This window comes from Herpailurus yagouaroundi, unplaced genomic scaffold, assembly GCF_014898765.1.
Source record: "Herpailurus yagouaroundi ecotype Mexico unplaced genomic scaffold, PumYag 29, whole genome shotgun sequence".
Classification (NCBI taxonomy): Eukaryota; Metazoa; Chordata; class Mammalia; order Carnivora; family Felidae; genus Herpailurus; species Herpailurus yagouaroundi.
The window spans coordinates 6,559,253-6,577,078 of NW_024412377.1; the positions used below are offsets into that span (position 1 = coordinate 6,559,253).

The 17,826-nt window shown below is 44.0% G+C and overlaps 1 protein-coding gene across 7 annotated transcripts in view; it reads right to left on the reverse strand.

Annotated features, from left to right (window-relative positions):
• SEMA5A (semaphorin 5A) overlaps nt 1–17,826 on the reverse strand; it is a 482,742-nt gene that overhangs the window by 248,205 nt on the left and 216,711 nt on the right. For all 7 annotated transcript variants that reach the window (XM_040493869.1, XM_040493822.1, XM_040493829.1 and 4 more), the window contains one exon: nt 14,713–14,812. In XM_040493869.1, the coding sequence (XP_040349803.1) occupies nt 14,713–14,812 (100 nt within the window). The remainder of the gene's footprint in view (nt 1–14,712; nt 14,813–17,826) is intronic.

Here is a 17,826-nt window from a genome sequence, read left to right on the forward strand (position 1 = left end):
CGGCGCCACCGCCATCTTGCACGGCGCCACCGCCATCTTGCACGGCGTGGAAGTTGCTTCCTCCAAACCACTTAAGTGGCCTCTTCACCACACCCTTTCCAACATCCAATTTAACCTATGAAATAATGCCAGAGAAGCTCCCAGAAAACACTGCGTGGCCCAGGCCACCTCCGCCACAAGGCCATTTGGGGAACACTTGCCCTCTCTTTTATGGCAGATGGATCAGAGCCCTCCGCACAGACCCAGATTAAGGATGACTTTGACAAGGCAGTGCGACAACAGGTCTATTTTTATTTAGTCGGGCAGCATGCGGAGGCCAGGTTTCCACCAGAAACATCTCCCTGCAGGGGGAGGAACGGGAGCCCAGCGCTCACAGAAGAGGGCAGTTGAGCTGCCGAGGAAACACCACTGGAGGCTGCTAGCATTTGAAGATTTGCCATCCTTCACCCGATGTGACACAGAGGCCGGCGTGACTCCTCCCAGGGAAGTTAGCAATCTAGACACACGCACAGATCAGTTTTCCAGATGAGAGGCTTACAAGTGGCACCACCAGCAATTACTGGCCACTCATCGCCTTCATGGGCATGATGGCTCCCTACCCTCACCCCCGGCTCCTAATTGGCTTCCTGCCTGCAGGATGCTGCCGGCCATCACCGCGCAGTGACCACGGGAGCCAGAAGGATACTTGTGCGAAAGCCAAAGCTGTGCCAGGACACAACCTTGTGAGGGAAGCTTAAGCACCCCATGCCTGGGTGCTCTCATCTGTAAAATGGGGCCCATACTCCTACCTACACCCTGCGGCTGTAGCGAGGGTTACCTCCAAGGAAAGCACTGAGGATGGCTCCTGATCCATCGCAAGCAGTCGATCAATCGTGGCCACACGCAGACAGTTTATGGAAAATACTGAAATTTCCAGACCCATTGCAATTCTCAGCAGATTCCCCATTGCACAGGAAAGGAACGAGAGCCGCTCTACAGCCATTTCCGGTTTCCGGCGGAAGCCAGCCTGACTGTGCGTTCAGGTGCGTGGGGGCATTGTCTGCAGGGACAGTACAGCACTATTGGGTTTTCAGATTTATAGCGTCGTGGTTCTGGGACCCAGTCACCACATTCATTCTTCAACTCACTAGCTCTTTTAAGAAAGACTTTTTCTGTAAATATTTCCAGTAAAAGAAATTGTTCATATTTTTAGTTTAATTACCTAAGGGGTCTGATGAGGTTGAAAGGCCACCTCTCTCTCAAGCCTCTCATAAACCCACCCCCATCTCTCTCTCTCTCTCTCTCTCTCTCACACCCACCCACACACACATACACACCCACATGTAAATCTGGGAACTTTCTAGAAAGGCACTTCTCATACACAACGAGCTGGAAGTGCCTTCACACCACTGAGGAAAGAAGATGGTGGTGTCCACATGCTCCATAGAGCTCCGGGCAGGACAACTGGAGAGAAAAGTTCAAAGTCCTCCATTTTGGGTCGGAGGACATACAGAGAATATTCTCGGAAACCCCTCAGTGCCCTTTTCAGGTGCTGTCCACGAGGGAAGGGTTATAGCATGAATGTTTGGATCTCCCCCAAATTCTTATGTTGAAACCCTAACCCCCAAAGGGGATGGTGTTAGGAGGCAAAGCTTTGGGGAGGTGATTAGGTCATGAGGATGGCCGCCCTCGTACAAGAAGCTCCAGAAATGCTTCACCTCTTCGACCATGTGAGGGCACAGGGAGACAGTGGCCAATCTGTACCCCAGAACCCAGCCATGCTCCCTGACCTTGGACTTCCATCCTCTAGAACCAGGAGATATAAATCTCTGCTGTTTATAAGCCACCCAAGTCTGTAGAGTTCTGTTCTAGTGGCCCCAACAGACCAAGAAAGGAAGACATGGACTTATGATAAGAAACATGCCACGTTCTCGGGCCACATCTCCCCAAGCAAAAACTTAACTCTGCTGAGGATCCTTTTTCTGCCTGGCACGTCCCAGTACACAAAGGTGCCCCTCCCCGCCGCACCATTGCTAGTGAATTTCAACCCTGTACTTTTACTCCCCTGAATACCTGAGAGCTGTGGTGCCCTCACAACCATTTCATCAGCGATAAATCAGGGTGCTGGAGACATTCAACAGGTGAACAGAGAGGAAGGGGACAGAGAAAGAGCCACAGTGCTCAGGCTACCCATGCCAGCACCCCAGGGAAGAGAAGAATCAAAGGAGACTGAAACGTTTGCTTTGGTATGTTCTAGGTTACAAGATGCAAACTGGTGATTTTTAAAACCATCCTCTGTTGTTTTTTTTTTTAACCTAAAAAAAAAACCCCAAAGAACAGAGGATCCAAGAATTCTAAAGCTGAGCCATCCTTAGAGTGTATCTACCTTCAATCTGTCCATGAGGAAACTTCTGCAAATAAAGAGGCGCAGGGTGATTTATTCAAGACTATTAGGATCAGATAAAGTCCCAACATTAGAATCAGAACCTCTCAGACCATGCTGTCCCTTGGCCCCTGTGCCACACGGCTTCACCAATCAGTCATCCCATGTCACTTTCCGAGTTTCATGGGCACACCCCCCCAACACACGCACATACACAGAAACACACAGTAATAGTTCTTAGAGTACAACTATTTTATGTCTTCATCGTTCATTCGCAGGCACATTTACGTACCATTTTGAGACCATTCTGGTCTTAACACTACTAATGGCTGTCTTTTGATTCTAGGTAATTGATTCTCACCCCTGGGACTCATTTCTGACTGTGACATATGTCTCCCCATTAAGCGAACATGTCAACCCTACTGGTCTGGCTCATTAAATGGTGTCTCCTTTCTCCCTCCTTATTTCTCACAGTTTTTTTCCTGAAACTGCCTGCCCATACTTTTTTTTTTTTTTAACTTTTTTAATGTTTATTCATTTTTGAGAGACAGAGCATGAGTAGGAGAGGGGCAGAGAGGGAGGGAGACACAGCATCCGAAGCAGGCTCCAGGCTCTGAGCTGTCAGCCCAGAGCCCGATGCGGGGCTCAAACCCACGAGCCATGAGATTGTGACCTGAGCTGAAGTTGGATGCTTAACGGACTGAGCCACCCAGGCACCCCTGCCCATACTTAAGAGTGCCCATGTTTCTTCATTTATAACATGAGAGAGCTAAACTATACCATCTGTCAGTATTTTTAAGTAACACAAATCCCTAAAAGACTGTAACCCTTTTTAGATATGAAATGGCCAAGGCAGTTGAATGAATTTGTGACCAATCGAATAAAAGACTTGTCGCCCTGACGTATTTCAACAAATTCCTAAGAAATACTTTTTTGAGTGTTTTTTATTTTTTTGCAACCAAGTACCATATTGCAAAATAATTTTAAATAAAAACTCAGCATGTAAAAGAGGAAGGATAGTTCTTCATTAATGAAAATTCATCCAACAAAGTACTCACACATAATATTTGTTCATCATAGTTGATTAAAGTGACTTAAAATTTTTGAAACTAGAATTACGGGAAATATGTATTGATAACCTTGTCCAACCTTTGTGGCGGTTGGTCGGTTACATTTTTGTTGTTACTTTTTGTTTGATTTCGGAGACAAAGAATTGGTAAGGGCTTACAAATATTTGTTGAATGATTGTGATCTACACAAAATCCAGGTAGGCAACTTAATGCCTTCTTGGACCTTTCCATATTAGAAATATATAATATGACACATCTCAGTATTCACTTTCTCTATCATGATTTTCAACGATTTTAAAAATGTTTTTAAGAAATGAAACATTTGTGGAATTCCCCAATCACCTCCCTGGAACTTGAGAATCTGACAAAACACAGTGTGGACTCTACTATTCTCAAATAACTTTCCTCAAACTACTCGGTTCCAAGTATAGCTTGAAGTCCATTTTTGCTACTGGACAAATTCCAACACAGCTAGCAACAAGAGGGACCCGAAATCTCCCCAGACAGCTTGATCCATCACAGTTTGGGTCAGCGACCTACGAAGCTAAAGATTACAAAAAGAAAGAAAATCTTCTAAAGGGAATAAAAAATTGATATTCCCAGATGTTGGGCCACTCACACACTAAAGCAAGATCTATGGTCCTCTGTAAGTGGCTGTTCTCCGGGGCATTCCAGAAGGGGCAACCACTTTATCTTGCACTCGTGAGCACACCGAGGAGGGAAAACAATATATGTGAGGTTCACGAGAAAGGCTACCAACCTTTCCAACATGAAGGGGTAATGATTTTGGCATCCAGCCAACAGGGAATGCTAACCAAATGTTTCATATCGGGTCAGTTTCTCTAGGAGGGCAAAGCTCTGAGCAACCCAAAGCATTTAAGTGGTCTCATTCATCATCATAACACCCTGGGAGATGTAAATAGGTAGTAATAAGGAATATCACCATTCTACAGGGACAAAGGCAGTGGTGCAACAGGTTAAGGGATTAGAATTTTTTAGAATGCATCGGTGGTACAGCTTAGGAGAATTATTCTGTATTTCCATTCCCCCCCCCCCCCCCCGCCGCCCTCATTCCAGAAATACCAAGCAAGAGTTTACCACGCTGGAAAGGTTCAGTTTTACGATGATAGTAAATGAAAGTATGCGTTTTTCTTCCCTTGGTATGGATCTCCTTTTTTTTTTTTTTTTTAAATGTCTTGAAATAAAATTTGACATTGCTCATTCACATGTAATAACCGTATTACTTTGAGGGGTAATAATGTATGAGGGATACATAGATCCAACAGACTGAATAATTCAAATCACAAAGCCATTAAATTTGGCAGACACAACTTGACAGTTTCCCCACTAGACATCTGAACGCGTTTTCTCCCTCCTCACTGGAGTTGATTTCTTATTGATTGTAGGATTGCATAACCCATTCCCGCGTCCTATCATATCCCCCAGTGGCCTATTAGCAACAAATCACTAAGCACAACAACATATCCTCTGAGGGAGCAGTGTGGGCCGTAATAGACGAAGTTCATTTGTGTCTTCATGTAAAGTAATAAAATTCAGCCAGCATTAAAGAAAAGGTTGAGCCATCATGAGCATATTAACTAAATGACTCATTTTATCTAGAGACACCATAAAACTTAACTCTGACCTCCATTAATTATGAAAGACACAGGTGTTTTAAAATGACATTCTCTTAGAATAACTCAATTGGTCTCTGATGAATATAGCTATAAAATCAAAGAGGAAAACTCCAGGTTCTTATTGAACACGGAAGTTAGAGGCTTGCTCATAACGGAGGAGGAGAAGACAGACAGATACGCATTTGGCACGAAAAGAAAATGGAGACAGAACAGCAAGCTAATCTATCAAATGTGTTTTGAACAATGGGGGTAGTGACTTCTCTTTCTGTTTAACAGAAGTTCAGACCGTGGTCGATCATGAAACCATATGAACACAAAACACACGCTGTGGAGCAGCTATCACCACGTGAGTAAATCTGAGAGCTGACGTCAACTGAAAGGCCAGTCTCACCTGTACCTGGGTCAGCTTCTTCCTACCCGATTTCTCTTTGCTGCGGGACTCCCCCATCATCAATAGGCGACTGCGCAGAGCTGGAAATAGCCACGCCCTCCATCACACCCATATTTTCCACTGCACTGACAGATTTGAATATTACAATGTAAGTTTCTGATTTTGAAACTAAGGAAAAGTGACACCTGTGTCCTTTAAGGCACAAGATGTTTCTATAAAAAATTATTTTAATGATCTGAATGTCAGTATTTAATGTATCAATCCTATCAGTAACGTCGAAGCATCTGAAGATTTAATTTCATCCTGGAACCAATTCTGTAATTTCTGTTCCGGAGATTTTCATGATGCTGGTTGACTCCGAACGGATTCCAGGAGCCTTTGTTTTTTCTGCGGTTATAACCATTCCAACCATATCTCTTGCATATGTTTTATCCACAAGTTTTGGGGCATTTAATTAATTTCTTGAATTACCAAACTATTGCAAATAGATAACAACTATTTAGTTGGATCACATTTAGATCATAGTTTGTGAATAATACAGTCATGTTTAGAAGCTACCTCTTCAGTCAAAATCTTTGCTACCCTCCTCTAAAATCATGACTATATTGGGGCGCCTGGGTGGCGCAGTCGGTTAAGCGTCCGACTTCAGCCAGGTCGCGATCTCGCGGTCCGTGAGTTCGAGCCCCGCGTCGGGCTCTGGGCTGATGGCTCGGAGCCTGGAGCCTGTTTCCGATTCTGTGTCTCCCTCTCTCTCTGCCCCTCCCCCGTTCATGCTCTGTCTCTCTCTGTCCCAAAAATAAATAAACGTTGAAAGAAAAAAATTAAAAAAAATAAAATAAAATAAAATCATGACTATATGTACTTTGGGCTATGAAAATTTTAAGATAATTTTGATTTTATTATTGCTGGTATTACCATATGTGTCCAGTACAAACTCCCCCAAAATTGTATTGGCTTCTATTATCCCATTCCTTATCCCCAAAAAGTTATTTCAAACCTTTCGAAAGTCTTGGTTATTAAAAATGTTCCAAAAGAACACATCAGAACCAGGAATAAATCATTTTAATAGCACTCTTGTATGTTTAGACACCAAGATTGAAAGGCACAGAAATAGATGGAGAGCTTCTTGTTTTTTGCAAGTAAAATAAAATCACAAAGATGAATTCTGAATGGGGTGCAGTTGCTTAAGACCAATGCTGTTAGCAAACTGCAGCGATATAAAACCAGAAAAGCCTTTTCCCATAAGCACATCTAGGGTCATAGTTATTAGTCAATATTGTTAATAATCACACCGATAATTTAAATTTTACTATGCTCTAAGTATTACTTGCTTTGAGGATTACAGACGATGACTTTTACTGCTCCAGATTTAACTCACAACTTCTGCTTTTGTGGGTCCGCTGGGTATTTGACTTGTTCCCTCCTATTTTTCAGTTAATAGAGATCATATTTCATTTGAAAAAATACCAAGTGACCTATCGTAGGATTCCTTTAACCCTGTTTTCTTAGGAATGTCCACTCCTCAAGTGATCTCCATATACAATTCTTTTTCTGGGTTAGCTTCAGAGTTAGCAAAAGCCGAGCTGTTTTGGGTTTGTTTCAGTTTCGTTTTCATGGATCTTCAAATAATCAAAGAATTGCAGCTCAGTCCCCACAAGCTCAGGGCTAGCTACGGCCATCACGGCAAGCCACGCTCCCGAGTCTTGCTCCAAATCTCCCCTTTGACTCTTGCCCTCTACCTTTCCATCTGGGGTCACCATCAATCACTGTCAAACTCAGCTCTGAAATATGTCTCAAATCTCTCCTCCCCATTTCCACCATCACTGCCTAAGTGTAAGTTCTTTCTACTGTCACCTGATCCACAGCCCCCAAGTGCTGTTCCTATCTCCAAATTGTTCAAATTCGAGCAGACTCTGCACACAATATGGAAGAAATATCTTCTTCAATGCAAATCTGAGCGTATAAATAGGCAGACTGAAAAATCTCCCAAGCTCCTAATGCCTTTAGCAGAAGCTCTCAAATCTGCCAGGCCAGGAGATCATCAGAAACTTGATTAAAGCAAAGATTCCAACGTTACTTCCATAAAGTCTAACGCTGATGAGCTGGAGAGGCCTGGGCATCTGTGCTCTTGTGAGGCCTCTTAGGCAACTCTCATGACGGCCAGATTTGGAATCACTGGTCTGGAAGATTAAGTCCACTCTGTGCCACAATCTGACCCCACCTAAAGCTCCTGCTCCACCTGCAATAACTCCCCCCCTCGGCCAACTGGTCACCAACTGGTCCAGTCAAGCTTAACTCTTCTCAGCCTCATCGGGATCTCGGACTTTCCCCGAGGTATGGTCTTTCTGGCAAGAAGAAGCACCTTCTCCATGCACCATGTTCACCCCCCAAAACCGTCATGTTTCTTTTTTCTTAGGGTTTCTACGGCCCTTTACCCAGGCTTCCCTGGGAGAATTTAATTGCTTGTGTTCCCCCCACAACTGTTAGGTCAAGAGTCAGCAAACTTGTCTTTAAGGGCCAGACAGCAAATGCTTTGCCTTCATGGATGGTCTCAGTTGATACAACTCATCTCTGTAGGTAAAGTTCAAAAGCAGCCCTAGGAAATATGCAACTGAATGGGTGTGGCTGTGCCCCAGGAAAACTTTATTTACAAAAACAGGAGACCAACGACGGAGCCTCAGCTTGCCAACCGGGCACTAGGTTTGTGCCAGGCTACGAAGTCTTCGTCAGGTAGAGACTAGGCTTCGTCTTTGTTTTCCCAGTGCCTTAGATACTTCCTGGCATAAAGTAGGTTCCATAAATATTTGATGAATGAAGAGTCATGAAAGGTAACTAAGTGAACTAATAAACTCTGATGGACCCTATGTGGGACTGGCTGGGAGCAAAGCTCTCAACGCTCCAACACTGTATAGCACACCTATACACCCAAAGTAAAGAGGCTGATTAATTTTTATTACACTGCTTTGTTGACTCATTCATGCATTTTGGGAAAAAAAGGACTTTATAACTAAATAAATAACTATGCCGCTAGACTTATCTGCTCACCAGTTCCAGCAGAGAAGGAAAGTGTAGAGATTATTCTGTTTTTTACAACAGCAAAAGGAACACAGTGTGCAGAAGTCTTTCCCCCAAGAGTTTCTGTAGACCACCTGTTTGTTAAAAGCTCACACTCCTGGACCCTTTCCAGCTCACTGAATCAGCAGAGCTGGGAACAGGGGACAGAGGAAACTTCACTTTGAATGAACACACCCCCGCCCCCAGGGTACTTAGGTACGCTGATGTCTGGCAAATACTGGACAAAAGGTAACAAAGCCAGCAGAAAAGGAGTGGGACTTTTTAACACAGATCAGGTTAATTAACCAAATGGACCCTATTGGAAGATTAATAGGTATGAGAAGGAGGAAGATAGGCAGAGAATCCTAAGAGAAACGCACATCTATAAATCGAGTGCCAACACTGAGAAGGAAAATGATAGAGAAGAGAAAATATTTAAATGATAAACTAACAGCTGAATAAAAAATTCCAGACCACGAGCAGGAATGAAAAGCACCATCCTTTTTTTTTTTTCATCACCTGCTATTTTTCCTAAATCATAATTAATATAAATACAATGTAAACATCATTGCTACCCTGGGATTCTTTGCACTATGGGGGTCTATTGCTTTTGGATTCACTCCTAACTGCTGACTTGATTCCACTCACAGAAGTTAACTTCAATTGTGTATACTTGACTACAATGTATCCTTTGGAAAACAGAAGTTGTGGCTACTGGAAGCAGAATTGCCCATCTTATAAAAAATCTCCATTTTTCCTTTTAATCATACATTGCTTCCAAGAGATTAATTCTAAGGTAAAACTTTAAAATAAAAATAGCAATGATGAATAACCACCACCAAAAAAAAAAAAAAGAGTGAATAACATTGGTTCCATTTAAAAAAAAAATGATTTTATGTGAATCTAAAATGCAGCTCTTTGTTCAGATCCAGCGACAAAATCATTTTGAAAGGAGGAACTTCTTCTAATTAAATAGAAGTCTGCCCGTGCATTCAATTGTGATCTTATGGGAACATATGCTTTGAATACTTAAAGCAAATTCCGCGCCACCATAACAAAAGCAAGTTCATCTTTCCTTTTTATCTTTATTTTTGCAGATTCAAACCAGGGGCAAAACAATGCTTGAAAATAACACACTAGAATTTTTCAAGACTAGTTTCTGTGACTGTGATGAATGAAGGTCAAGCTATGCCTTGGAAGCCCGAAGGTCTTAGTTTTAGTTTTTGTTTTCGGTAATAAACATGCTGATTAGAAATCTATAGTACCCGTTATAGAAACATGCATACGGAAATATCTTCCCCTCTGTGGAGACAGTTCACTGACTGTAATTGCAAAGCAAAGGGCTCCCCCTGCAAGGCACAAGACTCGGGGCTGGTCCCCAAGTCCGGGGCAAGAAGGCTCGTGCATTCCCATTTACCCTTCCTCTTGATATCTCCATAACGTTCCCATTTTGTAATGTAACTTCAATAGAATTAAAATTATTTTATTAAAATAAAATTTAAATTTAAATTTAAATTTAAATATTCAATAGAAATAAAATTAAAATTAAAAGTGAAACCACCCAGCAAATGGCTTTACAATGCTGAGTGCTAACTCTAAGAAAACAGAAAGAAAAATTTGAAATTTCCAAGGTCATGAATTGTTGCATTTGTCATCAAATCTGATTGCTACCTGACCCAACCACCTTCATCACCAGCAGAGGGCTGGGCCTCCCTCACTGAAAGGCGCTCATGTGAAATTTTACGGGTGAGTGTTTTTACTAAAACATCATAGGTTATAGACTCTGCCTTTCAATTTATACACTTCTATTACACTGAAGCTGGTTAGAGAACAGTAAGGTGATCAGACATCCACTGAAAGACCAAGAAACACACAAAAAGAATGGAGGGAAACTCACATTCTCTTTGGTGAGAGACTCTTTTCGTTATGATTCTATGGCTTTATGCTTCATTAGAATATGGCTAATTTGCAGATGCCCTGATTATTATCTGTTCATAATCGAACACTGCATTGTATGCGAACCAAGTTAGCTGCCATTGGGAATAACATTTGAATTTAGCACAGAATCACCTGTAGTCCTTCCAGTGAACCCGAAACACTAAAGACAGACAGATTGATTTGGAGAATAAAAGTATAATCATCTCCTTACATCTAGTTTTACAATCCTATCTGCCACAAAACTTACACTTGTATCAACTTTGTGAACTGTTACTAGTACCAATAAAGTACCAATATTTTTTACTTTATCTATACAAAATCTACACCAGGACATATTTCTTCACTTTGGAGTTTTTCTTCTTATATATAAAATATCATGAGAATGGCTTTTTGTAGGTTTTTAGACAAAGATGTATATAAACCATTCATAAAATATTACCCCAATCGTATAAGGAAATAGAAATCAAATAGCGTGGGGCAATAATTGAAAAGTTTAGCTGTGATTATTTCTGAAATTGTGTTTCTTTCTTTATGCTTTAACTGCATTTTCCACGTCTTCTGAAATGCAAATGCCTCAGCCTCATCTTTGAAAACACAAATATTATTTTAATTTTTAAAGAGCCTTGGGTAAAACAGGATACGAATGCCAATGCTTTCAAAATAGCATAAAAGATAACGTGCATCTTGAAAATAATAAATTCAGGGATCTTTCCAGAAGTTCCACGAACTCAAGAATGCAGGCACCTTCTGGCACCACATAACCACAAACTGCTTAAAGAGAGGTTTTCTCTTTGCAGCACAATGAACTTCCTTTTTGTGATGAGCAACAAAGAATCTTTAACTGAATTCAATTTCAGGAACATAAAGCATCACTGACATAAAGTGAAACCACCCAGTAAATGGCTTTACAACGTTGAGTGCTAACTCTAAGAAAACAGAAAGCCTATCACTGTATTTTTTTTTCCACCACTCATATTTATTTATTTTTTTTTTAATTTTTTTTTCAACGTTTATTTATTTTTGGGACACAGAGAGACAGAGCGTGAACGGGGGAGGGGCAGAGAGAGAGGGAGACACAGAATCGGAAACAGGCTCCAGGCTCTGAGCCATCAGCCCAGAGCCTGACGCAGGGCTCGAACTCACAGACCGCGAGATCGTGACCTGGCTGAAGTCGGACGCTTAACCGACTGCACCACCCAGGCGCCCCTCCACCACTCATATTTAAACCATTACAAGTGTCCTAAATATGCACCTGCTCTCTAAACTTCTTTTGCTCTGTCAAGCCCTCCCAAGCAGGAAGCTGAGGGCTGGGTTATTTTTAAAGTGGTATAGCTGGCTCACACTCCCTCTCAAGCTTTCTGAGCCTAATCCCACCACCCAAGTTTCCTAGTAAAATTCCTATTCTCCTCGCTCAGCGATGTCGGCCTGAAGCGCACACGCGCACATATGCCGAAACCCGGAGACTTCCGCGGTCACCGTCCCGCTGCATGCTTACTGCGTGCCTGGCGCTGTGACAATCGCTTTTCATGGATTATTTTACTTAATCCTGGCAACAGCTGACAGGGGTAGGAATGATTATATCGATTCTAAACATGAGAAAATTAGATTTCTAACGCTGGCTCCAAGATCACGCAGCTGAGCAAGTCCATTCTATGTCTTTCCTTCTTTCTTGACTTGTTTATCGAATGTCTCTGGCACCCAGGGTGCTGCTCTAGAACGGAAAATACAGCCCGTGTTCCTGGGGTCGCTTAGCTGAAATTCACATTCAACTGTGCCTCCTGGACTTGGACGTGCTGAAGTCCACTGGTCCTTTTGCTCCTGGTGACCACGACGTACCGTGCGCCAGGTTGACTCGGTGGCTAGTCTGATCCCGGCATGGCTGGGCTGGGATGTGGTGACAGGAGATGGCAGCAGACGTTGAGGGACCCTGGGAAGGATACCTCTAGGGACAGGCATCCCTGGGGACGAGTCCCAGGCGCTGTCTCCCACCAGGGCAGGACCACGAGCTAGCTCTCCCCAATGCCAATTTGCTCGGTGGCTCCTCACATCCAGGAGGAGAACCCGTGTCATTGGCCAAAAGCCAAACGCCTGCGATGCGTGTGCCCATGTGCCGTGCCACCCCACTCATGCGGCACCAGAAACAGCGGAGACTCTTCCCCGTCTCCTTTGCCAAAGTTCTTCAGGGTCGAATGCAGCATCCGAGACCCAGCGGTACCGACGGAGGTATTTGTACCTGGTGCCGCCTGGCAGGCACCGCCTTCCCCTCTGGCTAAGGGCGAGGGTTAGCTGTGCCACTCTCTTGTGTCCTTGGGATAAATCTGCTTTGAACCCAACCCATCTTCCCCGGAGGGTCCTCCCGGATGCAGAGGAGGACATTTATGAACCAAATCCTCAGAGCAGATATGTTCCATCCACACATGTGTTTGAGCTTCTGCCAAAGGAGAAACTGTGCCACATTCTAGGGAAGGAAAGAGAAGACAGGCACATCCTCCACCATCCGGTAAGTCAGTATTTGGTCGTGTGCCGGCGGGGGGGGGGGGGGGGGGGGGACACCTGACAAAAAGTCACGCGGTAACAGAAGAAATGAAGACAGATGACAGGTGTGCTAACAGGACCACGCAGCGCAGGGGCTGGAGGCGCTCGGGCCCAGGGGAGGACCCTGGAGCCAGATCTCCTCACGACGCATCTGAGTTCACCAAGTAAAGTTGGGGTGGGTGGGTAGCTGATGTTCCAGAAAAGCAAAGGACTTTGTCACCAACTCCCCGGGGCAGGAAAGAGAACATTTTACAGTTGTGGGCAATTTAAATAACTCCACATGCCTGGACCACGAGAGAATGAAAAAGAGCGGAGTCCATGAGGGATATGGGACCACAAGGCAGAGGGTGTGTTGGGCAACACCCAAGGTGCCAGCATTTACCCAATGGGGACTACTGAAGGGGGGGCCTTTTAAAAAGATGATGTTGGCCAGGGTATGAAGAAAGAGGACAAAACCTGGAGGCCAGAGGGCCAATTAAAAACCCCTGCGACATACGATCCAGGCTCCCAGTGAATACGCTTGATGGAAGTCGGCATCTGAAGTCCCCCATGGATTCCCAATGTGCTGAAGAAACTAAAAGTAGACCAAATAAGCCCAACCAATCCGTACTCACTGTCCGCTCAAAAATATCAAAAGGCATGCCGGTGACATGTTCAGTGCTAGGAACTAAGCCAATCTCCGTGTCCCCATGTAAAGTTATGCCCACACATCTCAATGTCTTCAAGGGCTGGGTGGTGCACAAGGTTGCCTTGAGATCTGAGAGCAAAAGGAGCGGTTCTAGAAACGGTTCAGTGTTTATCTAGAGTATAAACCAGATTTAGCTTCACTCAGGTATACATGGAAACTGCACATCCTCTCTGTTGCTATGAAAGGTATGTTTTATAATCTAGTAAATCTGATACATCACTCCAGTGCCCAAAGTGGTTTCCTTGAGTTCCAGAGAGAGTCCAAATCTACCAATGGCTTCTTTCTTCAAAGTTAATATTTTTCCTAAGAGATAGGTATGTATAGGTATGTTTTAGAAATTACCCTCAAAATACGTGGGCAGGATAAATTATTTGAACGGAAGGATTCTGTCTGTTCTCTAAAGAAGCACCGGTAAATTTGAGGGAAACGACTCAAAGATCTGTTCTGATTGTGTTCTGGTAGCCTCGTCATCAGACTGCAACGTCGAATATTGACCTGGATCCAGGAGTTTGTGCACCTGAAGAGGGGAAATGTAACGGTTTCCTTGAATTCTCAATTGACTAGAAAATGGTCTAGTCAAGGTCACATTGGAATGGACATCCAAATCTCGACTCCAGAATTTTACTGAAGAATGTACCGACGAGTTACGAACATGGTTTCTGGAGTCAAAATGCCTGGGTCTGACATCTGGGTCCAGCTTTTATTAGACATCATAAATATGACCAGACTCAATCCCCTCATCTCTAACACAGGGACGTTGACAATACCTACCTCTCAGCTTTCACAGGAAAAAAAGTAGATGAATTCATGTGAGAACAGTTCCTGGCACACGGGGAGCACCCAATAAATGCTGCCATGCAAAGCAGTCATCATCTTATTATTAGTAGCATAGTCAACAGCCCCTTATGCCGTATTTCCTTCTTAGAAGAAGCGTTACTTAGCACTCGTGAGCTACAGCAGAGAAGCTCACGTGTAACTGCACAGATGGAAAACGAAATCCAAAATTATCTGCGGTGGCAAAATGTAAGATCTCTCACCTTGCTCCTACAACAAGTTCTTTCTGTCCTGGGTCAAATGTTAACTGCGAGAAATCCACAGCATTCTTCGCTCTGAACTCCCGTAACCAGGGGCCAATTTCTAAACAGGAAAAAATAAATAAATAAAAAGATAAAAATGAATGATCTTTCCTCCGGGGACCACAAAAGGTGCACATCAGGTAGCAAACATGACATTGCAGAGAAGCTTGGAGGGCCCCCTGACGCGATCGTTCAGGGGCCACTGGCGGTTCCCATCAGAATGTGACACAGTCCACACCGAGCTTGTGTAAAACAGAGATGGCAGCCACCCAATAAAGAGCGAGCATCAGCGCTTGGGTGTGATTTATAAGCCAGATGTGCATTTCCCTCTGGGCGCTGGGCTGGGTGGAAAACCACACAGCATTCACGCGCTTCACCCAGGGAAAACTGAACGCAAACAGAAGCACTTCCTGGGTGTCCTCCCTGGCAAGAACTGAAGACTTGAGGAAATCGCAAAGCCCTCCTTCGGACCCAGGACAAACCCAGGCGCACCATCTGCCTTCCTTCACAGTGGACGCTTCGTGTCCCCGCACTTTGGGTCTCCATCCTGGCCCCACGACCAGGCATGTTAAATACACTCAGCACTTTCTAGATGTGAAATCTAGTTACTTCTAGTTCTCATTGGCATTTTTTTTTCCCTAAGGGAAATCAGGAAATAGCCACTCTTTAGAGCCAGGTTTTTCACGAGACTGTTAAGTCCTATGACATGGCCTCCAGCCTAGAGTCTGATTATTGTAACACGACAGCTCGACAGCTCGGAAGAGGGACAGAATGCTGCTTCACGAGCCATTTTTGCAACTTTTGTGGGCACATTTCTGACACCGAAAAAAAAAAAAAAATGCTCAGTGAGTTGCCCTCTAGTTGTGCCTCACCTTATCATTATTCCTGACACTTAGCCACGTCATCTGTCATTTTTTCTTGGATTTACTATTCTGAGTGATATCACACTGACTAAACAGGCACATGACAGATGCCACATCAACAAAGTTACAAAACAGATATAATATGGAAATATGCCCACATCCCATAATATGTCCCATACACAGGTCTTTGATGATGTGATTGGGACGGATTATTTTCAAGAAAAGGCTCCACCTGATAAATACAGCAATTTTCTACTATCAGTTATTGGGGAAAAGGCCATAAACCAGAAGTTCTCCACTGCATAAAGGAAACCAGGGTTGAGTTCTAGAGAGACCTGTCTTTGGGTTTTGAAATTGTAATGTGCATCTTGATCCTTTTAAGAAGTTTATTTCAATGTATTCATTTTACAGCCAAATCATTAAAAAAAAATTACAGCAAAGTATGTACAAGGCCCTGGAGCTATAAAAACTTGTTAATGAACGGTCTGTTCCAGAAGCTCACAATCCAGTTAGGGGGCAAGCACTAGTATCTTCTTTAAGCAGAGTATCTATGAATGCAAGGACTTGACAGGCATTTGTAATGTTACAAGAAGTACTCACACATAGAAAGGAGTGGAGACTGGGATTCTCGGTAAAAGAAAGGACAGATCTGACCACATATTGACGGTGCAGACACGTTCTAGAGGAGCAGAGCTACGTGGGATGCCACGGTGCCCCCAGGGCCAGAATCGGTGCTGCCCACCTGCTTGCCCATCAGTTCTCTGTTCCTGGGAGACAGAGCCGAAGGCTCTTATGTCTGCAAAGCTCACCTGGGTGCCTGCGGCACAGGGCGCAGGACTCTGAAGGCGTGAGGCAATGATCACTGTGTGGAATGGACGAGCAAGAATCAGTAAGTGATTTCAAGAGGAAAAGAATTAAAAATGAAAGGAATGAGGGGAAAAAAGAGAAGAGGGAAAGGAAAAAGCAATGGTAATTCAAGAAACCACTGGGATGGTTAACTGAGAGGCATATTTAAATATAGCTCACAGGTCAACAAGTTCGGACATGGCTTCATCTGTGATAGAGAGGCTTTGAAAAGTCCTCAGGCAAGTACTTGACACATCAAAGCAGGCATCTTAGGAATGTGAATGGGCCACTGGTGGGCAGGAAAGAGTAGAGAATGGGGGCAGGAATGTTAGCTTTTTAAAAGTACCACCAGGCACTTGAGGTAGTGGTTGTATGAATGCTGGTTATCAAAATGCAGGAGGAACAATGGTGGGGGTGTCCTAGGGGCCTGATACCTAACTGGAAGGCAACCAGCTGAAGATAACAAAATTGTTCCGACACAGAATTAAGCAGAAAACAATGTAGAGTGGCACACAGGCCTCAAGGGGTAAGTCCGGGTCTTGGAGAAAGATGATAGGTTCAGGTGAACTATGGAGAATGTCCTCTATGAAGAATGACCCGAGACATGGCGGAGCATGGCTGCGACCCGAAAGTGCACGTAGAGCTGTTTTAATACAACAGCTTCATCACACAGAGAGGAACCTGATGAGGAGACCTGCCAGGACTGGAGTTCCAGGCTCTTGATTGCCCCTCCCAGGCTCTACGGACCAAAGCTCACAGCTGCCAGAGCTGAGCACATGTGTTGTACCCAAGGTGGTGACGAGTAGGTCGCAGGAGTCCAGAAGAGAGGGCCATGGGCTGACCTTTCTGTTAGAGGAGTGGAAATGTGAGCCACATGTAGGGAGAGAGGACATGAAAAGACATCAGAAGAAAATCACCTCCCATGCATTAATCTCACCTCCCATGAGCTCCCAAGAGCTCACCTCCCATGCACCTCCCACCCACAGGAAGGGTGTGGCCAACAGGGACCAGGGTGAAGAGACATACTTCAGGCTTTGGCTCCTATGCTGGGCAACAGGAAGGGCTACACTACTTCCTGAAATGTCCTCCAATAATAGAAGGAGGGATGCAGATATGGAAAAGTAAGCTAACAACATATAGTTCCATCAAAATTGTTCCCTTTCCTTTATTTCAATTTCCAAAGAGCTGCCCCCTTGAAACAGCACATTTTTATGGTTAACATTAGATAAAAGTTGGATAATCTGCACATTCTCTTCTTTTTTGATTTTCCTGGGCATCCCTCCAGGTCTGGCTCTCTCAACTTGGCATGTCACCTGACCTCTATCTGACACAACACCATGAACTCCTGGGGAGAAAGCTAATGCAT